The sequence below is a fragment of the Felis catus genome, chromosome D4, assembly GCF_018350175.1.
Source record: "Felis catus isolate Fca126 chromosome D4, F.catus_Fca126_mat1.0, whole genome shotgun sequence".
NCBI lineage: Eukaryota > Metazoa > Chordata > Mammalia > Carnivora > Felidae > Felis > Felis catus.
This window is the reverse complement of record NC_058380.1, coordinates 30,360,479-30,378,023: the sequence shown is the minus strand read 5'-3', so window position 1 is coordinate 30,378,023 and position 17,545 is coordinate 30,360,479. Positions and strand designations below refer to the sequence as shown.

The following is a 17,545-nucleotide window of genomic DNA, read 5'->3' as shown; positions in this document are numbered from 1 at the left end:
AGCATCCGACTTCGGCTCAGGTCATGATCTCTTGTCATGAGTTCAAGCCCCGTGTCGGGGCTCTGCTGACAGCTCAGAGCCTGGAGCCTGCTTCAGATTCTGTCTCCGTCTCTCTCTGCCCCTCCCCCACTCGCACTCTGTCTCTCAAAAATGAATAAACATTAAAAAAACACTAAAAAATAAAAGTTCTATTACATGTGCATGTATCCCTAAACAATATATTGGTTGCATTGTTAGTTTTGAACCTAACATGGATTGATTCAGGTCTTCAGCAACCTGCTTCTTATTGATCAGTATTATGCTTTTGAAGTTCATCCATGTACAACATGTACAACATTTTCAGTATTGTATAACACTCTGTGATATAAATACATCTCAGTTTAGTTATCCTTTTCTTTGTTGAGAGACATTTCGGTAGTTTCTGCTTTTGCTGTATGAACACTTTGTCCAGGCCTCCTGAAGTTCTTATGCAAGAGTTGAGAACACTCCCAGGAGCAGAATTGCTGGCTCACAGGTTATGCATTGTCAACATTACTAGGTAATGCCAACTAGTTTCCAAAGTTTTGGTGTCAAAGTTACACTGACCTTATAAACCGAACAGGGGAATTTTACCTCTTTTTAATATTTGAGAACGATTGTGCAATTTAGCCATGATCTTTTTTGTTTGAATGTTTGATAGAACTTATCTGTAAAACCATCTGTCACTGGAGTTTTCTTCGTGGGACAATTTAAGCTATTCATTTATATCATCATTACCTTATTATTATTATGTTTAGTGATTATAGAGCTATTTGGATTTTAATTTTTTCTTGAATAAGTTTTGGAAATTTGAATTTTTCTAGAAATATATATCCATTTCACTTAATTTTTTTTTTATTTTTTTTTCAACGTTTATTTATTTATTTTTGGGACAGAGAGAGACAGAGCATGAACGGGCGAGGGGCAGAGAGAGAGGGAGGCACAGAATCGGAAACAGGCTCCAGGCTCCGAGCCATCAGCCCAGGGCCTGACGCGGGGCTCGAACTCACGGACCGTGAGATCGTGACCTGGCTGAAGTCGGATGCTTAACCGACTGCGTCACCCAGGCCCCCCTCACCTAAGTTTTTAAAATAAAAAATTTTTAATGTTCATTTATTTTTGAGAGAGAAAGTGAATGGGGAGGCACAGAGAGAGAGATGGAGGTACAGAATCTGAAACAGGCTCCAGGCTCTGAGCTGTCAAGATCATGACAATGGCATGATCATGACACTGGCAAGATCTGACCTAGGCTGAAGTTGACACTTAACTGACTGAGCCACCCAGGTGCCCCAATTTCACTTAAGTTTTAAACTTTATTGGTCCCACTTCAGGTAAAATATGAGCACTGGGTGAGCCCTGCTTCTCTCTCTCTCTCTCTCTGCCCCTTGTGGGATTCTCTCTCTCTTCCCCTTGCTCACTTGTGCCCCCTCTCTCTCTGTCAAAAAAAATAAATAAAATTTATCGGCATTTTTTTTTTGGTAGCATTCTCTTACTAAGTTTAAAAAACAAAAGCAGGAAATGAATTTAGTCTAAGACTGTCATCTAGTTAACCAAACAACTGAATGTTCAAAAAATGAGCAGAAATATTGAGAGGTTAGGCAGTGGGGGGACACAGCCAGGTCACTCCATAAAATAAGTTGTGCCAGCGTGTTTAGTCTCTTCCCACTTTCTCTCTTCTTTCTGGAATTCCAGCTACTCAGATGTTGTTTGTATTATTTCTGGAACTCCTGTTATTCAGATCCTGAAATCACTCTCTATTTGTCTCTTTTTTCTCATAATTTTCATTTTATCTCTGCTTTCTTCTCTGCAAAAAGATTTCATCAATTTTATCCTCTGTTTCATTGAATTTTTCATTATTTGCTGTTTTTTTTTAAATTTCAAATTTCTAGGGGGCACCTGGGTGGCTCAGTTGGTTAAGCATCCGGCTTCGGCTCAGGTCATGATCTCCTCCTTTGTGGGTTTGGGGCCCGAGTCAGACTCTGTGTTGACAGCTAGGAGCCTGGAGCCTGCCTCAGGGTCTGTGTCTCCCTCTCTCTCTGCCCCTCCCCCTCTAGCGCTCTGTCTCTGTTTCTCTCTCTCCCTCTTTCTCAAAAATAAATATTAAAAAATTCTTTACTTTCAAATTTCTAAAAAATTAAAAATGAAAACTTTTAAAATAAATTAAGAATCATTCGCATTTCTGAGAGATCTTTTGTGTTTTGTTTGCCTGTTCTTTGCATAGAGCAGCAGCCTCTCTTACCCTTTGGGGATATATCGATTTTTTTTTCTTCTTTCAAAAAAATTGCGTTCCCCTTCCAAGTTCCTTTTTTTCCTGTTTGGCTCTCTGTCTTTCATGTTAACAGCTTTCCACAGATAATCCTTGGTCTGTCCATGTCTGAGAGCTGGATTAGGAGAATGAGGACTCTGCCTGGAGTGTCTGAGCCGGATGGAGCTCGGAGCTGAGGGTGATTGGCTCCTGCTTGGGGAGTCCCCAGGCCAGTGTCTTGATGTGGGTGAGACTCCCCAGAGAAGAGGTAGCCTCCTGCCCATATAGCAAAGGCCTGACTGCCATCTTTCTGGAGTCAGACCTGGTATGGACATAACTTGTGCAACTCCTTGCTCCCAGAGAGGACCCCTGTCTTCAATGTGTGGAACATGGAATGGAGGTGGGCATTCGGGCACTATGTCTTCTCCAACAGCTCTTACCCAATCCCCCCTCATTTGGCACCCCCTTTACTCCAGGTTTGGTGCTGGCAGTGCCTGAGAATTTTGAGGATTTTAGTGGTACAAATTTGGTCAGTTCTCAGTTTATCCCATGGCTGGTGTAAGACTTGGGATCCTGCCCATCTACTTTCTAGGAACGCAAAATTTGGGGTTGCTCTTGTCTTTTGGTACTATCTCTGTGGATTTATGGTTTTTTTGAAAAAAAATTGCTTCCCATTTAATGGGATTTCAGGAGGAGCATAATTAACTACATGTGTTTAGTTTCCCCTCTTAACCCCTTTTCTGTATTTAAATTTTTTTTTTTATTTTAGAGAGGGAGAGTGCATGTTTGCTGCATGAGTGGGGGAAAGGCAGAGGGAGAGAGAACGAGAGAGGGAGAGAGACACAGAGAGAGAGAGAGAGAGATTGTCTCAAGCAGGCTCACCGCCTAGCGGGGAGCTCAACTCACGGCTTGATCATGATCTGAGCTGAAATCAGGAGTCCAATGCTCAACTGATTGAGCCATCCAGGTGGCCATACCCTTTTCTATATTTTAAATCCAAGCTGGATCTCTAATTATGCCCACATTTTCATTCCTAATATTACTTATGGTTTATTTGTGCATTCTCTCTTTTTTCTTGATTAATTTTGCTGGAGATTTGTCAGTTTTATCAGTTTTTTTCAAAGACTCAACTTTCTTTTTTTTTTTTTTTTTTAACACAATTTATTGTCAAATTGGCTAACATACAGTGTGTAAAGTGTGCTCTTGGTTTTTGGGGTAGATTCCCATGGTTCATCGCTTATGTACAACACCCAGTGCTCATCCCAACAAGTGCCCTCCTTAATGCCCATCACTCATTTTACCCTCTCTCCCACCTCCCCTCCACCTTCAGTTTGTTCCCTGTATTTAAGAGTCTCTTAGGGTTTGCCTTCCTCCCTCTCTGTTTGTAACTATTTTTCCCCCTTCCCTTCCCCCATGGTCTTCTGTTAAGTGTCTCAAGATCCACATATGAGTGGAAACATATGATATATGTCTTTCTCTGACTGACTTATTTCACTCAGCATAATATCTTTCAGTTCCATCCACATTGCTGCAAATGGCATGATTTCATTCTTTCTCATTGCCAAGTAGTATTCCATCATATATATAAACCACATCTTCTTTATCCATTCATCAGTTGATGGACATTTAGGCTCTTTCCATAATTTGGCTATTGTTGAAATTGCTGCTATAAACATTGGGGTACATGTGCCCCTATGACCCAGCACTCCTGTATCTGTTGGATAAATTCCTGGTAGTGCTATTGCTGGGTCATAGGGTAGGTCTGTTTTTAATTTTTTGAGGAAACTCCACACTGTTTTCCAGAGCGGCTGCACAAGTTTGCATTCCCACCAACAGTGCAAGAGGGTTCCTGTTTCTCCACATCCTTGCCAGCATCTATAGTATCTTGAGTTGTTAATTTTAGCCACTCTGACTGGTGTGAGGTGGTATCTCAGTGGGGTTTGAACTGTACTTCCATGATGATGAGTGACATTGAGCATCTTTTCATGTATCTGTTGGCCATCTGGAGGTCTTTTAAAAAATTTATTTTATTTTATTTTTTGTATTAAATATAATTTATTGTCAAATTAGTTTCCATACAACACCCAGTGCTCATCCCAACATGGAGGTCTTCTTTGGAAAAGTGTCTATTCATGTCTTCTGCCCATTTCTTCACCGGATTATTTGTTTTTCAGGTGTTGAGTTTGGTAAGTTCTTTATAGAGTTTGGATACTAACCCTTTATCCTATATGTCATTTGCAAATATCTTTTTCCATTCTGTCAGTTGCCTTTTAGTTTTGTTGATTGTTTCCTTTGCAGTGCAGAAGCTTTTTATCTTGGTGAGGTTCACTTTTACTTTTAATTCCCTTGCCTTTGGAGATGTGTTGAGTAAAAAATTGCTGCAGCTGAGGTCAAAAAGGTTGTTGTCTGCTTTCTCCTTTAGGGTTTTGATGGTTTCCTGTCTCACATTTAGGTCTTTCATCCATTTTGAGTTTATTTTTGTGTATGGTGTAAGAAAGTGGTCTAGTTTCATTCTTCTGCATGTTGCTGTCCATTCTCCCAGTACCGTTTGCTAAACAAACTGTCTTTTTTCCATTGGATACTCTTTCCTGCTTTGTCAAAGATTAGTTGGCTATACATTTGTGGGTCCAATTCTCGGTTCTCTATTCTATTCCATTGGTCTATGTGTCTGTTTTTGTGCTGATACCATACTGTCTTGATGATTACAGCTTTGTAGTAGAGGCTAAAGTCTGGGATTGTGATGCCTCCTGCCTTGGTTTTCTTCTTCAATATTACTTTGACTATTTGGGGCAAAGACTTGACTTTCAAAAGAATGTTACCTGCAATTGTGTAGTGTTTGTATGTGCCCACTGGATCAAGTGTATTATATCTGTGGATTCTGTAGTCAGTATTCTAACCAAATGTTTGTGTGTGTCATCCAGCAATTACCAAAGTGGGAAATTAAAATCTTCTATTCTGGTGATGTATTTTTCAGTTCTTCTTGCAGTTTTATGTAAAGCTACTTTATTAGGTAATCCTGAACTTTGAGGAACTGAACTTTTTACTAGTCTGTAGTTCTGGGAATACTTACATGCTTTAGAGCCTGTTTTGATTGATATTAAGAAAGTCATGCATTTTTTTCCTTTTGGTTGTTATTCATCTTGTGTATAATTTTTTTCTCTTTTTAGTTTCAACCTTCCTGTGTGTACTTCTTGAAACTAACAAAAAGGGAGATTAAAAGTCCCTCTCTGATATTCTTTGTCTTCACTAGAACATGCTAGTACAGTCATTTCTAAAATCTTGTAGACATTAGGGTTACAGTATAACTGTTGTGTCCGTTTAGGCAAATAATTCAAAGGAGTGACCAATATTTTATCTTCAGGGTTGTAAAAACACAATTCTCAAACGAAGATACATGCTAGCATTTGTTAAAATTTTGTTCAATGTAGTAGGGAAGGATCCAGAAGGAAGCCAAATTGCTGATTGTGTGAGAGTGTCTGAGGAATAAGGATTTATATAGTCAGTTGGAAAGGAATGTGCAATAATATTGCCAAGTTACGTACCAGATGGGCCAACTTTCTATGGGGTATAACCATGTCGCCTCTGGGTTAGCTTCTCTGCTAGACAATAAAGTCCTGACAACCCTCTGTCCCTCACCTGGCTGGCTGTGAGCTGTCCAGACCTCCAAGGGCTGAGGACTGTTAAAAATTCTGTAGCAGCAGGGGCGCCTGGGAGGCTCAGTTGGTTAAGTGTCTGACTCTTGATTGCGGCTTAGGTCATGATGTCACTGTTTGTGAGTTTGAGCCCCACGTAGGTTGACAGTGAAGAACCTGCTTGGGATTCTCTCTCTCTCCCTCTCTCTCTGTCCCTTCTCTGCTAGTGTTCTCTCTCTCTCTCTCAAAATAAATAAATAAACTTAAACTTAAAAAAAAAACCCAGCTGGGGCGCCTGGGTGGCTCAGTCGGTTAAGTGGCCGACTTCAGCTCAGGTCATGATCTCACGGTCAGTGAGTTCGAGCCCCACGTCGGGCTCTGTGCTGCCAGCTCAGAGCCTGGAGCCTGTTTCAGATTCTGTGTCTCCCTCTCTCTGACCCTCCCCTGTTCATGCTCTGTCTCTCCCTGTCTCAAAAATAAAATAAAATGTTAAAAAAAATTTAAAAAAACCCACAAAAACCCAGCAAAGTTACATGCTCCAAAATGTCCAATGAGGTCAAGCAGGCTTCTTAGAAAACATTCTGGGATGATATTTAAAAAAAAAAAAATCAAACAATCATCATTTTGCCTGTATTTAAGTTTGGGATGAAGTGGGTTTTTTTTTTTGAATGTTTATTTATTTTTGAGACACAGAGTGCGAGTGGGGGAGGGACAGAGAGAGAGGGAGACACAGAATCTGAAGCAGGCTCCAGGCTCTGAGGTGTCAGTGCAGAGCCCGATGCGGGCTTGAACTCACAATTGTGAGATCATGACCTGAGCCAAAGTCAGACACTTAACCTACTGAGCCATAAGGCGCCCCTGGAAGACTTTTTTTTTTTTTTAAAGTAATCTCTATGCCCAACGTGGGGCTTGAACTCGCAGCCCCAAGATCAAGAGTCACATGCTCTACTGACTGAGACAGCCAGGCACCCCCAAATTTACATAAATGGAATCATATAGTATGTACTCTTTTTTGGTTTGGTTCTTCCACTCAGCATAATTATTTTGAAATTCATTCATGTTGCTGTGTATATAAATCATTCCTTTTTATGCTGAGTTCACCTGTTGATGGACATTTGGGTTGTTTTCAGTTTGGAGCTATTACAGATGAAGTTGTTACTAATTCTTGTTCAAGTCTCTGTGTGGACATGTATTTGCATTTCCCTCTCTCAATTTCTTTTCTTTCATTCCCATCCCCCATTTATCTTCCTCTCACATGCAACCTTGCTAATATGTTTGATTTGTATTCTTTTGTTCATATGTATTTTTATAAAATGTTTACTGTTTTGTGAACATCTTTTCGTCTATGAAAATATTTTACTAATCCAGGTACAGAACTGGTCTTTCTGTATTTAGTTTGGGGGAAAAAAGGGGTGTTCTTGTTTTTGTAACTTATTTTTCAAAAAGATATGAATTTGTCTTTGCTATAGAATCATCAAGTTCAATTCTCATTGCTCAATACCAGGCAAAGCCATGGAGGTGCTGTGTAATGACCATGGAGCACCCTAGGTCATTTGCTTGCCTCATGTCAATTTGAGCCCTGGGAAAAAACCTAGACCCTGAGTGGTTGCATGGGTAGGGAGGCATGGCCCGGACTGTTGGGTTATCTGCAGAGGACATTGTGTAAGGAAAAACAAATTTCTCTTGTATTATGCCACTGAGATTTGGGGCTATTTTGTTACTGTAACTTTGTCTGTCCTGTCTTGCCTACTACAGACTGAGTACAGTAACAAAGGAAACACAGTGAATAGAAAACTAAAACAAGATAGACAGTTGGTGCATTATATTTGCAATCACAGTAAATATGACTTGGTTATGTTTCCTGATAGATAAGAGATAACCTAGAAAGAACTAAAAAAAAAAATCCAATGTTAAATACAGGAAAGTAAAGTTGAAAGTAAAGGGATGGAAAAACATATCCTAGGAAAATGCAAAAAGACAGGAAAGGATATTGCTCCCAATATCAGTATTAGACAAAATGTAATTCAAGATTATAAAAGGGGCACCTGGGTCGCTCAGTCGGTTAAGTGTCTGACTTCGGCTCAGGTCATGTTCTCATAGTTTGTGAGTTCAAGCCTACGTCAGGCTCTGCACAGACAGCTCAGAGCCTGGAACCTGCTCTAGATTCTGTGTCCCTCTCTCGCTCTGCCCCTCCCTTACGCATGCTGTCTCTCTCTCTCTCTCTCAAAAATAAATAAAACATTAAAAAATTAAAAAAGGATAATAGAAATGTTCATATTTATAAGATTCATATGATTAATATTGAGCCAATTCTATTTCTGACAATATAACTTTGAAATATTGAAAGTAGAAACCGATCTAGAATAGAAGTGTTTGATGAATTTGGAACCACTGTAGGAGATTTCCACGACTCAGAAACAGAACCGATAAACAGGCTTTGCAGGACTCACTGGGCACACTTGTGACTGTTTCTCTTTGTCTTTTTGAACCTGTTCCATAGTTCTGGTTCTTTCTCTACCTCTGGTCCTGTTACTTCACTGATTCCCTCTGGTCACTTCCAGATGCAAACAGGTTTCAACTCCACAGTCCCAGTGTCCAGTTACCTGCAATAATGAAAATATTGAACATGAAATAAAATTAAATCTCCCCTACTGCAGCTGGGATGTGCTTTGGAGACCATGCTCTGGGGACATGACGTAGTGCTGTGGTCTGCTTCTCTTTCCCAGTTGCCAACTGAGATGTCTGAATCTGCCAGGGGTGAGGAGCAGGAGTTTGGAGATGGTCGGCAGAGAAGAGAAGGAATGATAGGATAGGCCTGGTACCGTCCTAAGAAGGAGACTGGCTGTCTGGGCCTGGTGACTGACATTCATGTGACTTATGGGACACTTTCCTGGGTTCTCCACACCTCACATGGCTCTGGTGAATGTGCTGCCATCTTGCATCCTGACCTCCTTAGCCCTTGAAGTCTTCCTCCAGCTCTGCTTCTGCTGAGGTCTCTTTGCCTTGGGGTGGATGTTTTGTCTAGAATCTAACCCCATACCTATTCTTTCCCACATCTGGTCCAGGAGAAACAGTCAAACAAGTTTGAATGGTGGCCTAGCTCATGGCAGCAGAAAGCTCCAATGTCAGAGCATCAATAAGCCATGATTCTTGCTCTTTAGATTTTGGGGAGCGTTGGTCAGATGGGTCTACAGTTTGAGCATAATGAGTAAGAGATAATCCTTTGTCATGTTAAATTGCTGTAACTTGTGACCACAGTATCGCCTATGCTCCACTAACTGATTCAGCAGAAACCAGGGAGGGTAGGGGGCGATAAGCTGGATAGCATGATGCATAGAAAACATGAAATAAGATGGGATGGTACCCCCACCCCTTTTGACATGAGGCTCCTCCCTCACCCTGCCCTTGGGGATGGGAATCGTAGCTTGGTAGCAGACAAAACCAAAGAAATCCTCTTCACGAAGCCCTCTGATTTGCTATGCTCCTTATCTTGACATATTTTTTATATGAGTGAAGGGTGCCCTGTGGATGGGCTCAAGAATCACATTGTCAGGTCACTTAGATATTATTTTGTAAATTTTTTTTCTTGGTTTGCTCTCTGAAATGATTTTGAGATCCATTTCTATTGGGTCTTTGCACTTCTGTTGAAACTTCTAATTTAACATCTTACTACATAAATACAAATAATTAAGTTTATAAGGAATTTGAATACCCTCTCTTTAACTAATACTTGGTAAGCCATTTGGTAAACCTCACTTTTAATTTAAGAGACAAAAATTTATAAAACCTAGCCAATGAAGAGCTAATACACATTCTTTAAGGATACACATGGAACATTCATAAAAGTGCACTTATTGGAAAGAAAATTGTGATGTTACCAATGGCAAAAAACATACCATTATGTTCACTGACTACTATGCAATAAAATTAAAACTAATCTTAGAAAATGACATCCAGAACACCTGGGTGGCTCAGTCGTTAGAGGGTAAGACTCTTGATCTTGGCTCAGGTCATGATCTCACGGTTCATGTGTTTGAGCCCTGCATCGGGCTCTGTGCTGATGGTGCAAAGCCTGCTTGGGATTCTGTTTCTCCTTCTCTCTGCCCATCCCCAATTTGTGCCCTCTCTCTCTGAAAATAAACAAATAAACATAAAATAGAAAAAAGAAAAAAAAAGAAAAAAGAAAATGATGTCCACCCTGTCATCTATATTGAAAAATTATACCTCAGTGTAACTCCAAAAAATAAAAATGGACATTCCTGTGAATTATGGTCGAAATGCTATGCATTTTGAAGTGAAGATTTTTGGCTTTAAATGCATCTATTAGAAAATAAGGAAGATGGTAGATAGTCTTAGCTTTCAAGAAATTCTAGAAAGGGAACAAAATAAATCCAAAAGAAATAGAAGGAGGAAATTAATAAAGAGAAGAACAAAAATGGGTGACAGAGGCAATAGGAATAAACTGAACTGATCATTCAAGATTGATTCTTAAAAAAAAAAAAAAAACAGAAAAGGGAACAAATATTTGAAAACCTCAAAAAAAAAAAAAAAAAGAAAAAGAAAGAGAAGGAACAATGTTGGGAACCTAGCTACAGACAAGGAGATTTAAAAAAAAAAAAGTAGAGGAAGAAGAAAAAGAAAGGAAGAAAAGACTATCTTTGTATCAATAAAGTGAAAACTTAGATGAAAGACATTTCCTATGGAAACATAATCAAAGTTGGCTCAACCCATGCATGAGATGGAAAAGGCATTTATGAATATCTACAAAACACCCAGATGTTACTTGTGAGTAAATATTACTAAATCTTCAAGGAATAAGAAAGAAATACCAAAAAAACCAAAACGTTTCTAGGATGACCAACCAACTTGATTTGCCTGGGACTGGGGCAGATCCTGGGGTGTGGGACTTTTGGCTTTAAAATTGAGAAAATCCTGGGACAATTTCAGGAATTGTGTAGACAGATTGGCATGACTCTGATATCAAAATGGGACAAAGGTAAGAAGAAAATTGGGATCCAAGTTAAGTATTAGCAAACTGAATCCAGCTGTTTTAAAAATAATTTGGCAAAAAGGAATAGATGAAAGTGTTCTGAAATTGATAAAAAATAACTTCCAGAAATAACAGGAAACCTCATGCTTTGTACTGAAAAACATTAGGGAAGTCTGGGTGGCTCAGTCGGTTATGCATCTGACTCTTGATTTTGGCTCAGGTCATGATCTCACGGTTCGTGAGTTTGATCCCTGAATCAGCCTCTACACCAACATGGAGCCTGCTTGGGATTCTCTCTCTCCCTCTCTCTCTGCTCCTCCCCACTTGTGTGTGCACGAGTGCGCGTGCTCGCTCTCTCTCTCAAATAAACAAAAAAATAAAAGTGTTCTCAGTATGGTAGAGAACAGACAGTATATTTGCTTGACATAGCACAGGAGATATTATCCAAGATAACGAGGCCAAAAGTATGCAAACATTGGAGAGGAAGGGACAAAACTGTAATTTGTAGATAATATTACTGTCTATGATGAAAAGCCAACCATTGATGAAACTATTACGATGAATAAAAGAATTCAGCTAGGTGGCTGGGCAGAGTTCCTAATCACTAAGAGTAACAAAGTAGAATACATAGAAAAATAACTGATACTATTGGGTGCTTTCCTATGTAACAGACTATGCACCATGCACTTGTGGTATGGTTTTTTATTTGATTCTCAGAACAACTTAATGAAGTATATCTATTGGTGTCCATGATTTGCCAAAGTGGAAACTTTTTGGTCTGAGTAACTTGTGTGCACAGGTTTAAGTGGTAGAAACAAGAACTGAACCTAGGTATTTCACTCTAGAGTTTCCTCTGCTTTCCATAATAACTTAATTCATGATGACAACAAATAAATGTAAGATATTGGTGACAGGTACAGTTAAATGTCCTCCCAGATCCTTACTTTTTTCCCCCATGGTATAGACTTACAGCCAGAAGCGGCTGCCCAGCCAGGGCATTTCCCAGACTCCTTTCCACCCAAGTGGGGCCATGTGACTAATTTGGCCAATGAAATCAGGCAGAATGATGTGTGTCACTTCTTGGTCAATGTGGTTAAAGGAAGGGATGTATCTTCTCTGTCTTAATCCTTGCATGGCTGGGTGTCAACACCCAGGGCAATCTTAGAAACCTAGTGTTGAAGATGGCAAAGACTTTCTCAGCATGGGACCTGAATGACTATGTGAAAAAGAGTTTATAAGGCAAAAACCAAACTTCATTGTGTGAAACCACTGAAATTTTGGAGTTCTCTGTTATGTGAGCTAATGTTATGCTAACTAATACAAAATGTCCAAGATTTATGTGAAGACACTTCTAAAATTTTTGAGAAGAACACATGGGATTAGGACAAATGGATACCAAATGTCTGGATGAGACAACTGATTACTGCAAATATCATAATATTTCAAAATATTATTTACCCTAAATTTCTCTAATTTAAATATAATACTTGACTAGACAATTTTATCATTTATTTGGAAAGTTAAACTAAGAAGATAAAAACATTTTGAAAGAGAACAATAAATGGTAGGAACTTGCTCTTTCACACATCAAATATCAAAGCCTATTAGAAGATTGTGATTAAATCATAAATGGCACTGGCACAGAAATTGACTAACAAATTGGTGAAACAGGACAGGTAGATCACGAACAGACCCACGGACATGTAAGAATTTGGCATATGACTAACTTGGCATTAAAAAAAATTTTTTTTTAATGTTATTTTTGACAGAGAGTGAGAGATGGAGCATGAGCGGGGGAGGGGCAGAGAGAGGGAGACACAGAATCAGAAGCAGGCTCCAGGCTCTGAGCTGTCAGCACAGAGCCTGACACGGGGCTCAAACTCACAGACTGCGAGATCATGACCTGAGATCATGACCATGATCATGAGCTGAAGTCGGACACTCAACCGACTGAGCCACCCAGGCGCCCCTAAGTTGGCATTTTAAATCAAGAAAGAATGGAGGGATGCCTGGGCTGGCTCAGTCGGTTGATTTTGGCTCAAGTCACGATACTAGGGTCATGGGATTGAGCGCTGTGTCGGGCTCCGTGTTGACTGTGGAGCCTGGTTAATGTTCTCTCTCTCTACCTATCTCTCTCTCCCTTTGCACTCTCCCCCATTTGCTCTCTCTCTAAAAAAGTATAAAGAATGGAGAAATATAAAACTTTTGTAAAGAAAATTGCCACCCATCTTCCAAAAAATAATGTTAGGTGATTTCACGCTCAGATTATTCTCAAAAATAAATGAACAGGAAATATAAAAATAGTGTAAAAGGTTATAGGAAAATATATCCTTGGAGTTATGGAAGTTCATAAAGGAGGTTTTTAAAAAGCCATAGAAAATATTTACGAACGATAACATGAAAATTAATATATAATGTATGGTAAAGGTGCCATAAATAAAGGAGAAAATACTAAATATATAGCAAGCAAATAATAATCAGAATATGTGAAAAAAAACCCACAAAACACCTAAAAATTTATTTAAAAATGACAACCCAGTAGAAGAATGGGCAAAAGAGTACACACCAGTAATTCACAGAAATGTCCAAAAAAAAAAAAAAAAAATGCTCAGCTCCACTGATAACTAGAAAAATGCAAATTAAAACAATATAAGGATATAATTTCTTGATCATTAGATTGGGAAAAGTTGAAAAAGTTGCTGATATAAAATCCTGGACAGAGTGTGAAGAAATAGCTATAGTTGTATTTTTTAAGGCACCGTAAAGCCTTTTTTAAGCTATAGTTGTATGGTTTTAAGGCACCGTATTTTGGCAACACTGTTAAAATTTTAGAAGCATGCACCCTTTGATACAATTCCACTTCTTGACTATCTACTCTAGGAATTGATTCACTTGTATATATGAAGAGTTATATAGAAGGGTATTCGTTGTGGTAATATAGGTAATGGGAAAACTTAAAAATAACTCCAGTGCTCACCCTAAAGTGAACTACAGGACACTATGAAACTGGAGTGATGTGGAGATAGATAGGATACTTAGAGATAAGACACATCATCAAGTTAAAAACACAATCTTTATAATGCCATTTATAAAGTGTGAAAGGAAAGAAAACCATAAAATGAATGTTTGTTTCTGTATGTGCTTATATATGTATGTAGATGCAGAGAAAAAGGTAAGCAGCAGGAGCCTAGGGGTGTATAGGGGTTTTGGAGACATCTTTTACAATAAGATTGTATTTGTGTATTGCATAGATAATTTAATAAATTAAAATAGAAAAAGATGTAAACACTGATGCTTCAACTCCAGAAATTTTTATTTGGATGGTTTTGGTGGGAATTGGTTGTGTGCGTGTGTGTGTGTGTGTGTGTGTTTGACATCTCTCTGGGTGATTTTGAGATCATTGGCTTGAAGATTGAGTTGTTGGCTATTGGAGATCACATATTATAGTCTTTAATTCAGCTTCTTATGTATTTTCTATAATCTGTAATTCCTTATGAAAATAAAGGCACAGTGCTTACTTCTGCAGGACATATACTAAATCTAGAATGACACAGAGAAGATTAGCATGGCCCCACACAAGGGTGACACATAAATTCATGAAAAATTCCATATATTTGTTAAGATGATAAATTTTATGTTATATGCGTTTTACCACAATTAAAAAGATAAAGGTATAAAAACTTAATTAAAACCATAGAGAAAGATTTCAACTAACAGGCCCTTTTGTCACTAACTCAAATGTTATCAGTCTCGGTTTAAACAAATGTTAGTTTTTCCCTTTGTCTTCAGGGAAAGCTCTAGCTTTTCTCACAGTAGTAGTTTTAGGTGTGAGGAGTCTCGACCTGTCTGGGACCTCCCAGCATACTGAGTTTGCCTGTCCCCTGTGCCACGTTAATGCAGACCTCTTCTGTGCACTGCCACTCAGCCCAGGAGTTGAGGCACTATCCACTCTGAAGAAGAGTTCTTCCCTGATCTCAGAGAAGCGTCTATTTACCCTCTGGTATCTTATTCTATTTTTTGTCCTGCTGGGAGCCAGAGAGAGGGCTCAGGCCATGCCCATGCCCAAGTGCAGTGATTGCCCGAGTGAAGTGAACCACGAAAAAAATGTCCTTATGAATAGGAATCAGCTCAAAAGTTGCTGCAGAAATACAGTTTTTAAACAGGGGGTACTGCCCTAGACTTGTTATATAAATTATACTATAAAATCTTCTAAATTCTGAATTCCAAAACACATTTGGCCCCAGGCATTTCTGATGAGAGTGCATTCAGAGGGTTTTTTTTTTTTTTTAATAAAAAAGGGTCTGTGGGTCTTTTATTTTTTTTTAAATAAAAAAGCTCTTAAAATAGTTTTTGGCACATAATAAACACCTAAAAATAAACTACTATTATTATGTCACATATAGCTTGGCCCCGTGTGGCTGTTTTGCTCATAATCCAGAAATCTTTGTCACATTCTGCACATTTAAACCCAGGAGAAGCAAGCACATCACCTTGTGACCAAGTGGGTGATGTTCCAATTCACCTTTAAAACACGACTTCCCTATCTGCTTATCATCTTTCTCATCTTCGGTTTTCCCACCCCCATTCCCAGCTAGCAAGACAAGGACTCAATGTTGTGCTTATCAGCCGGACACTGAAAAAACTACAGGCCATTGCTGCGGAGATTGGTGAGTGACCCAAAGAAATAAGGGAGATGTTTGTGGAGCCCACCAACCAAGTCTGCACCTGTAGAGGCCCCGTCAGCATTCCTAAGGCTGCTCCTGGAGCCTGATGCACTGGTCCTTCTGCAGGGAGCTGACTTTACAAAGTTAAGGGCAGGACATAAGTGGCACTAGTTCAGCAGGGATTCTGTGGGCTGGGTGAAGTAGGAACAGACACATGCACACATAGATCTACTCTCTCCTTGGTGGAGTGTCTTCATCTCTAGAATTAGTTCTGCTCATCCAGAGGTCCCAGCTGTTTTATTGCTTCTGCTACTTCCTTCAAAAGCAGAATCTATGTTTGGGCATTTCCCTGTATCTATGCCCTGCTCCTTGCAGGGAGTTGAGGGACAGTCCTCGCTGGTGGTTATCAGATTTTTAAAAAATATTTGATCCAGGGCTGCCATGTATGGTTGTAAAAGTTGTACACTGTACAACTCTATGAGGCAGCATTTATACTATAATATTTGATTATTATGATCCACTGCAAGATGTTGTTAGTTAATAGTAATCATATCCCTTTTTAAGTATTTTATTTCAATAATTAATTATTAATTTAGTAATTTGTAAAATCCTTACCTCAAAAGAATGAGTCTTCAATTATGAAGACTTGTGAAGACTGTGACAGGCTGTCAGGGGATGGTCTTGTGTCTCTGGGGGAGATTTGGAATAGCGTGGGATGGTGGGAAGTGTGGGGCTGGACAATCACACCATGGAGGCTCAGTGCCCTTCAACCAATGAATTCTGCTTTTGTTCCATGTCTGGATATCAAAAGTAACTTTGTCCAAACTAGGATATTCTTCAGTGTTTCTCTCATAATGTTTCTCTCATAGTGCTTTTTATTGTCCTTGAAAAGCAAGAAGTGTCTTTGGCCTGAAAATATCCCCCACCTGCCAAACTATGCCTCAAGATCACTTGTCCCAGAAATATTGGGTTTAACTCCAAAGCTGAGCAGGAAGCAGTTGCTGAACTCTACCTGTTGCTTTTATATCATTGAAGGCTCCTGCACAAAGCGAAGTCCACATGGAATAGCAGAGCGAGCATGGACTCGGAGGGAGCAGAGTGTGGGTGTCTTGGGGCGAGTTAGCTTCTCTGAGCCCTAGTTTTCTCCTCTTAGCAATGGGTGTAATATCTACTTTACAAGGTTGTAGAGAGGTTTAAAATAAGATATTATATGTGTAAAAGCTTTATGAATACTACCATGTTGGACAAATGCAGAGGATTGCTCTGTCTGTGCCACGGGGACCTGACACTGAGGAGAGGCAACATATCACTATCCTCTTATGGCCTATAGACCAGGGGTCTCATCTTTGAGCATGAACAGGGTCACTGGGAGGGCATGCAGGGTGGAGCCTGAGAATTTGTGTTTCTAACTCCACTTTGAGAACCATTGCATTAAATTTATTTTAGAGCATATACTTGTCATCAGAGTAACTCTCAGAAACACCAGAAACCATCACTCACAAATCTTTTAGCACGTTCCAGCATTTATTGGGGACTTTTTCGTGTTTCTAATTGGGATAATGGTTTTATCCTCTTAAAGGTCTGCTCAGGTAGTGCCAGGAGCATTGGAGAAGTCCATGAGCAAGGGAGGGATTTGCACTCCTGTTCATTAAAGAATAACTGTTGTCTCTAACGCAGAGTGTACCACAGGGAGTAGCGTGAAGATTATACAAGCAGATTTTACCAAAGACAACATCTATGAGCATATTAGAGAAAAACTTGAAGGCTTAGAAATTGGAATTTTAGGTAAGTAAATTGCAAAATGCAAAACATATTATAATACATTAGTAAAACAATTATCTTAGTGACGCTTGATTATTCTGTGGTAAACTTGAACTTAACCCATGACTGTCTTTTAAGTTGTAGCATTAAACAAAATATTACAGTTCAATTTTTCAAGAGGCTTATTGGATTAACACATTTATGTATGGCTTTGGAATGTATGAAACTAAGATAC

The 17,545-nt window shown here is 39.3% G+C and overlaps 1 protein-coding gene and 1 non-coding gene across 4 annotated transcripts in view; both read left to right on the top strand.

Annotated features, from left to right (window-relative positions):
• Positions 1-17,545, top strand: part of HSD17B3 (hydroxysteroid 17-beta dehydrogenase 3) — a 47,839-nt gene that overhangs the window by 14,952 nt on the left and 15,342 nt on the right. For all 3 annotated transcript variants that reach the window (XM_003995460.6, XM_023242249.2, XR_002148163.3), the window contains exons 3-4: positions 15,477-15,552; positions 17,227-17,334. In XM_003995460.6, the coding sequence (XP_003995509.1) occupies positions 15,477-15,552; positions 17,227-17,334 (184 nt within the window). The remainder of the gene's footprint in view (positions 1-15,476; positions 15,553-17,226; positions 17,335-17,545) is intronic.
• LOC111557710 lies at positions 14,396-14,501 on the top strand. Its single transcript, XR_002737938.1, has one exon. It is a non-coding gene; the product is annotated as a U6 spliceosomal RNA (small nuclear RNA).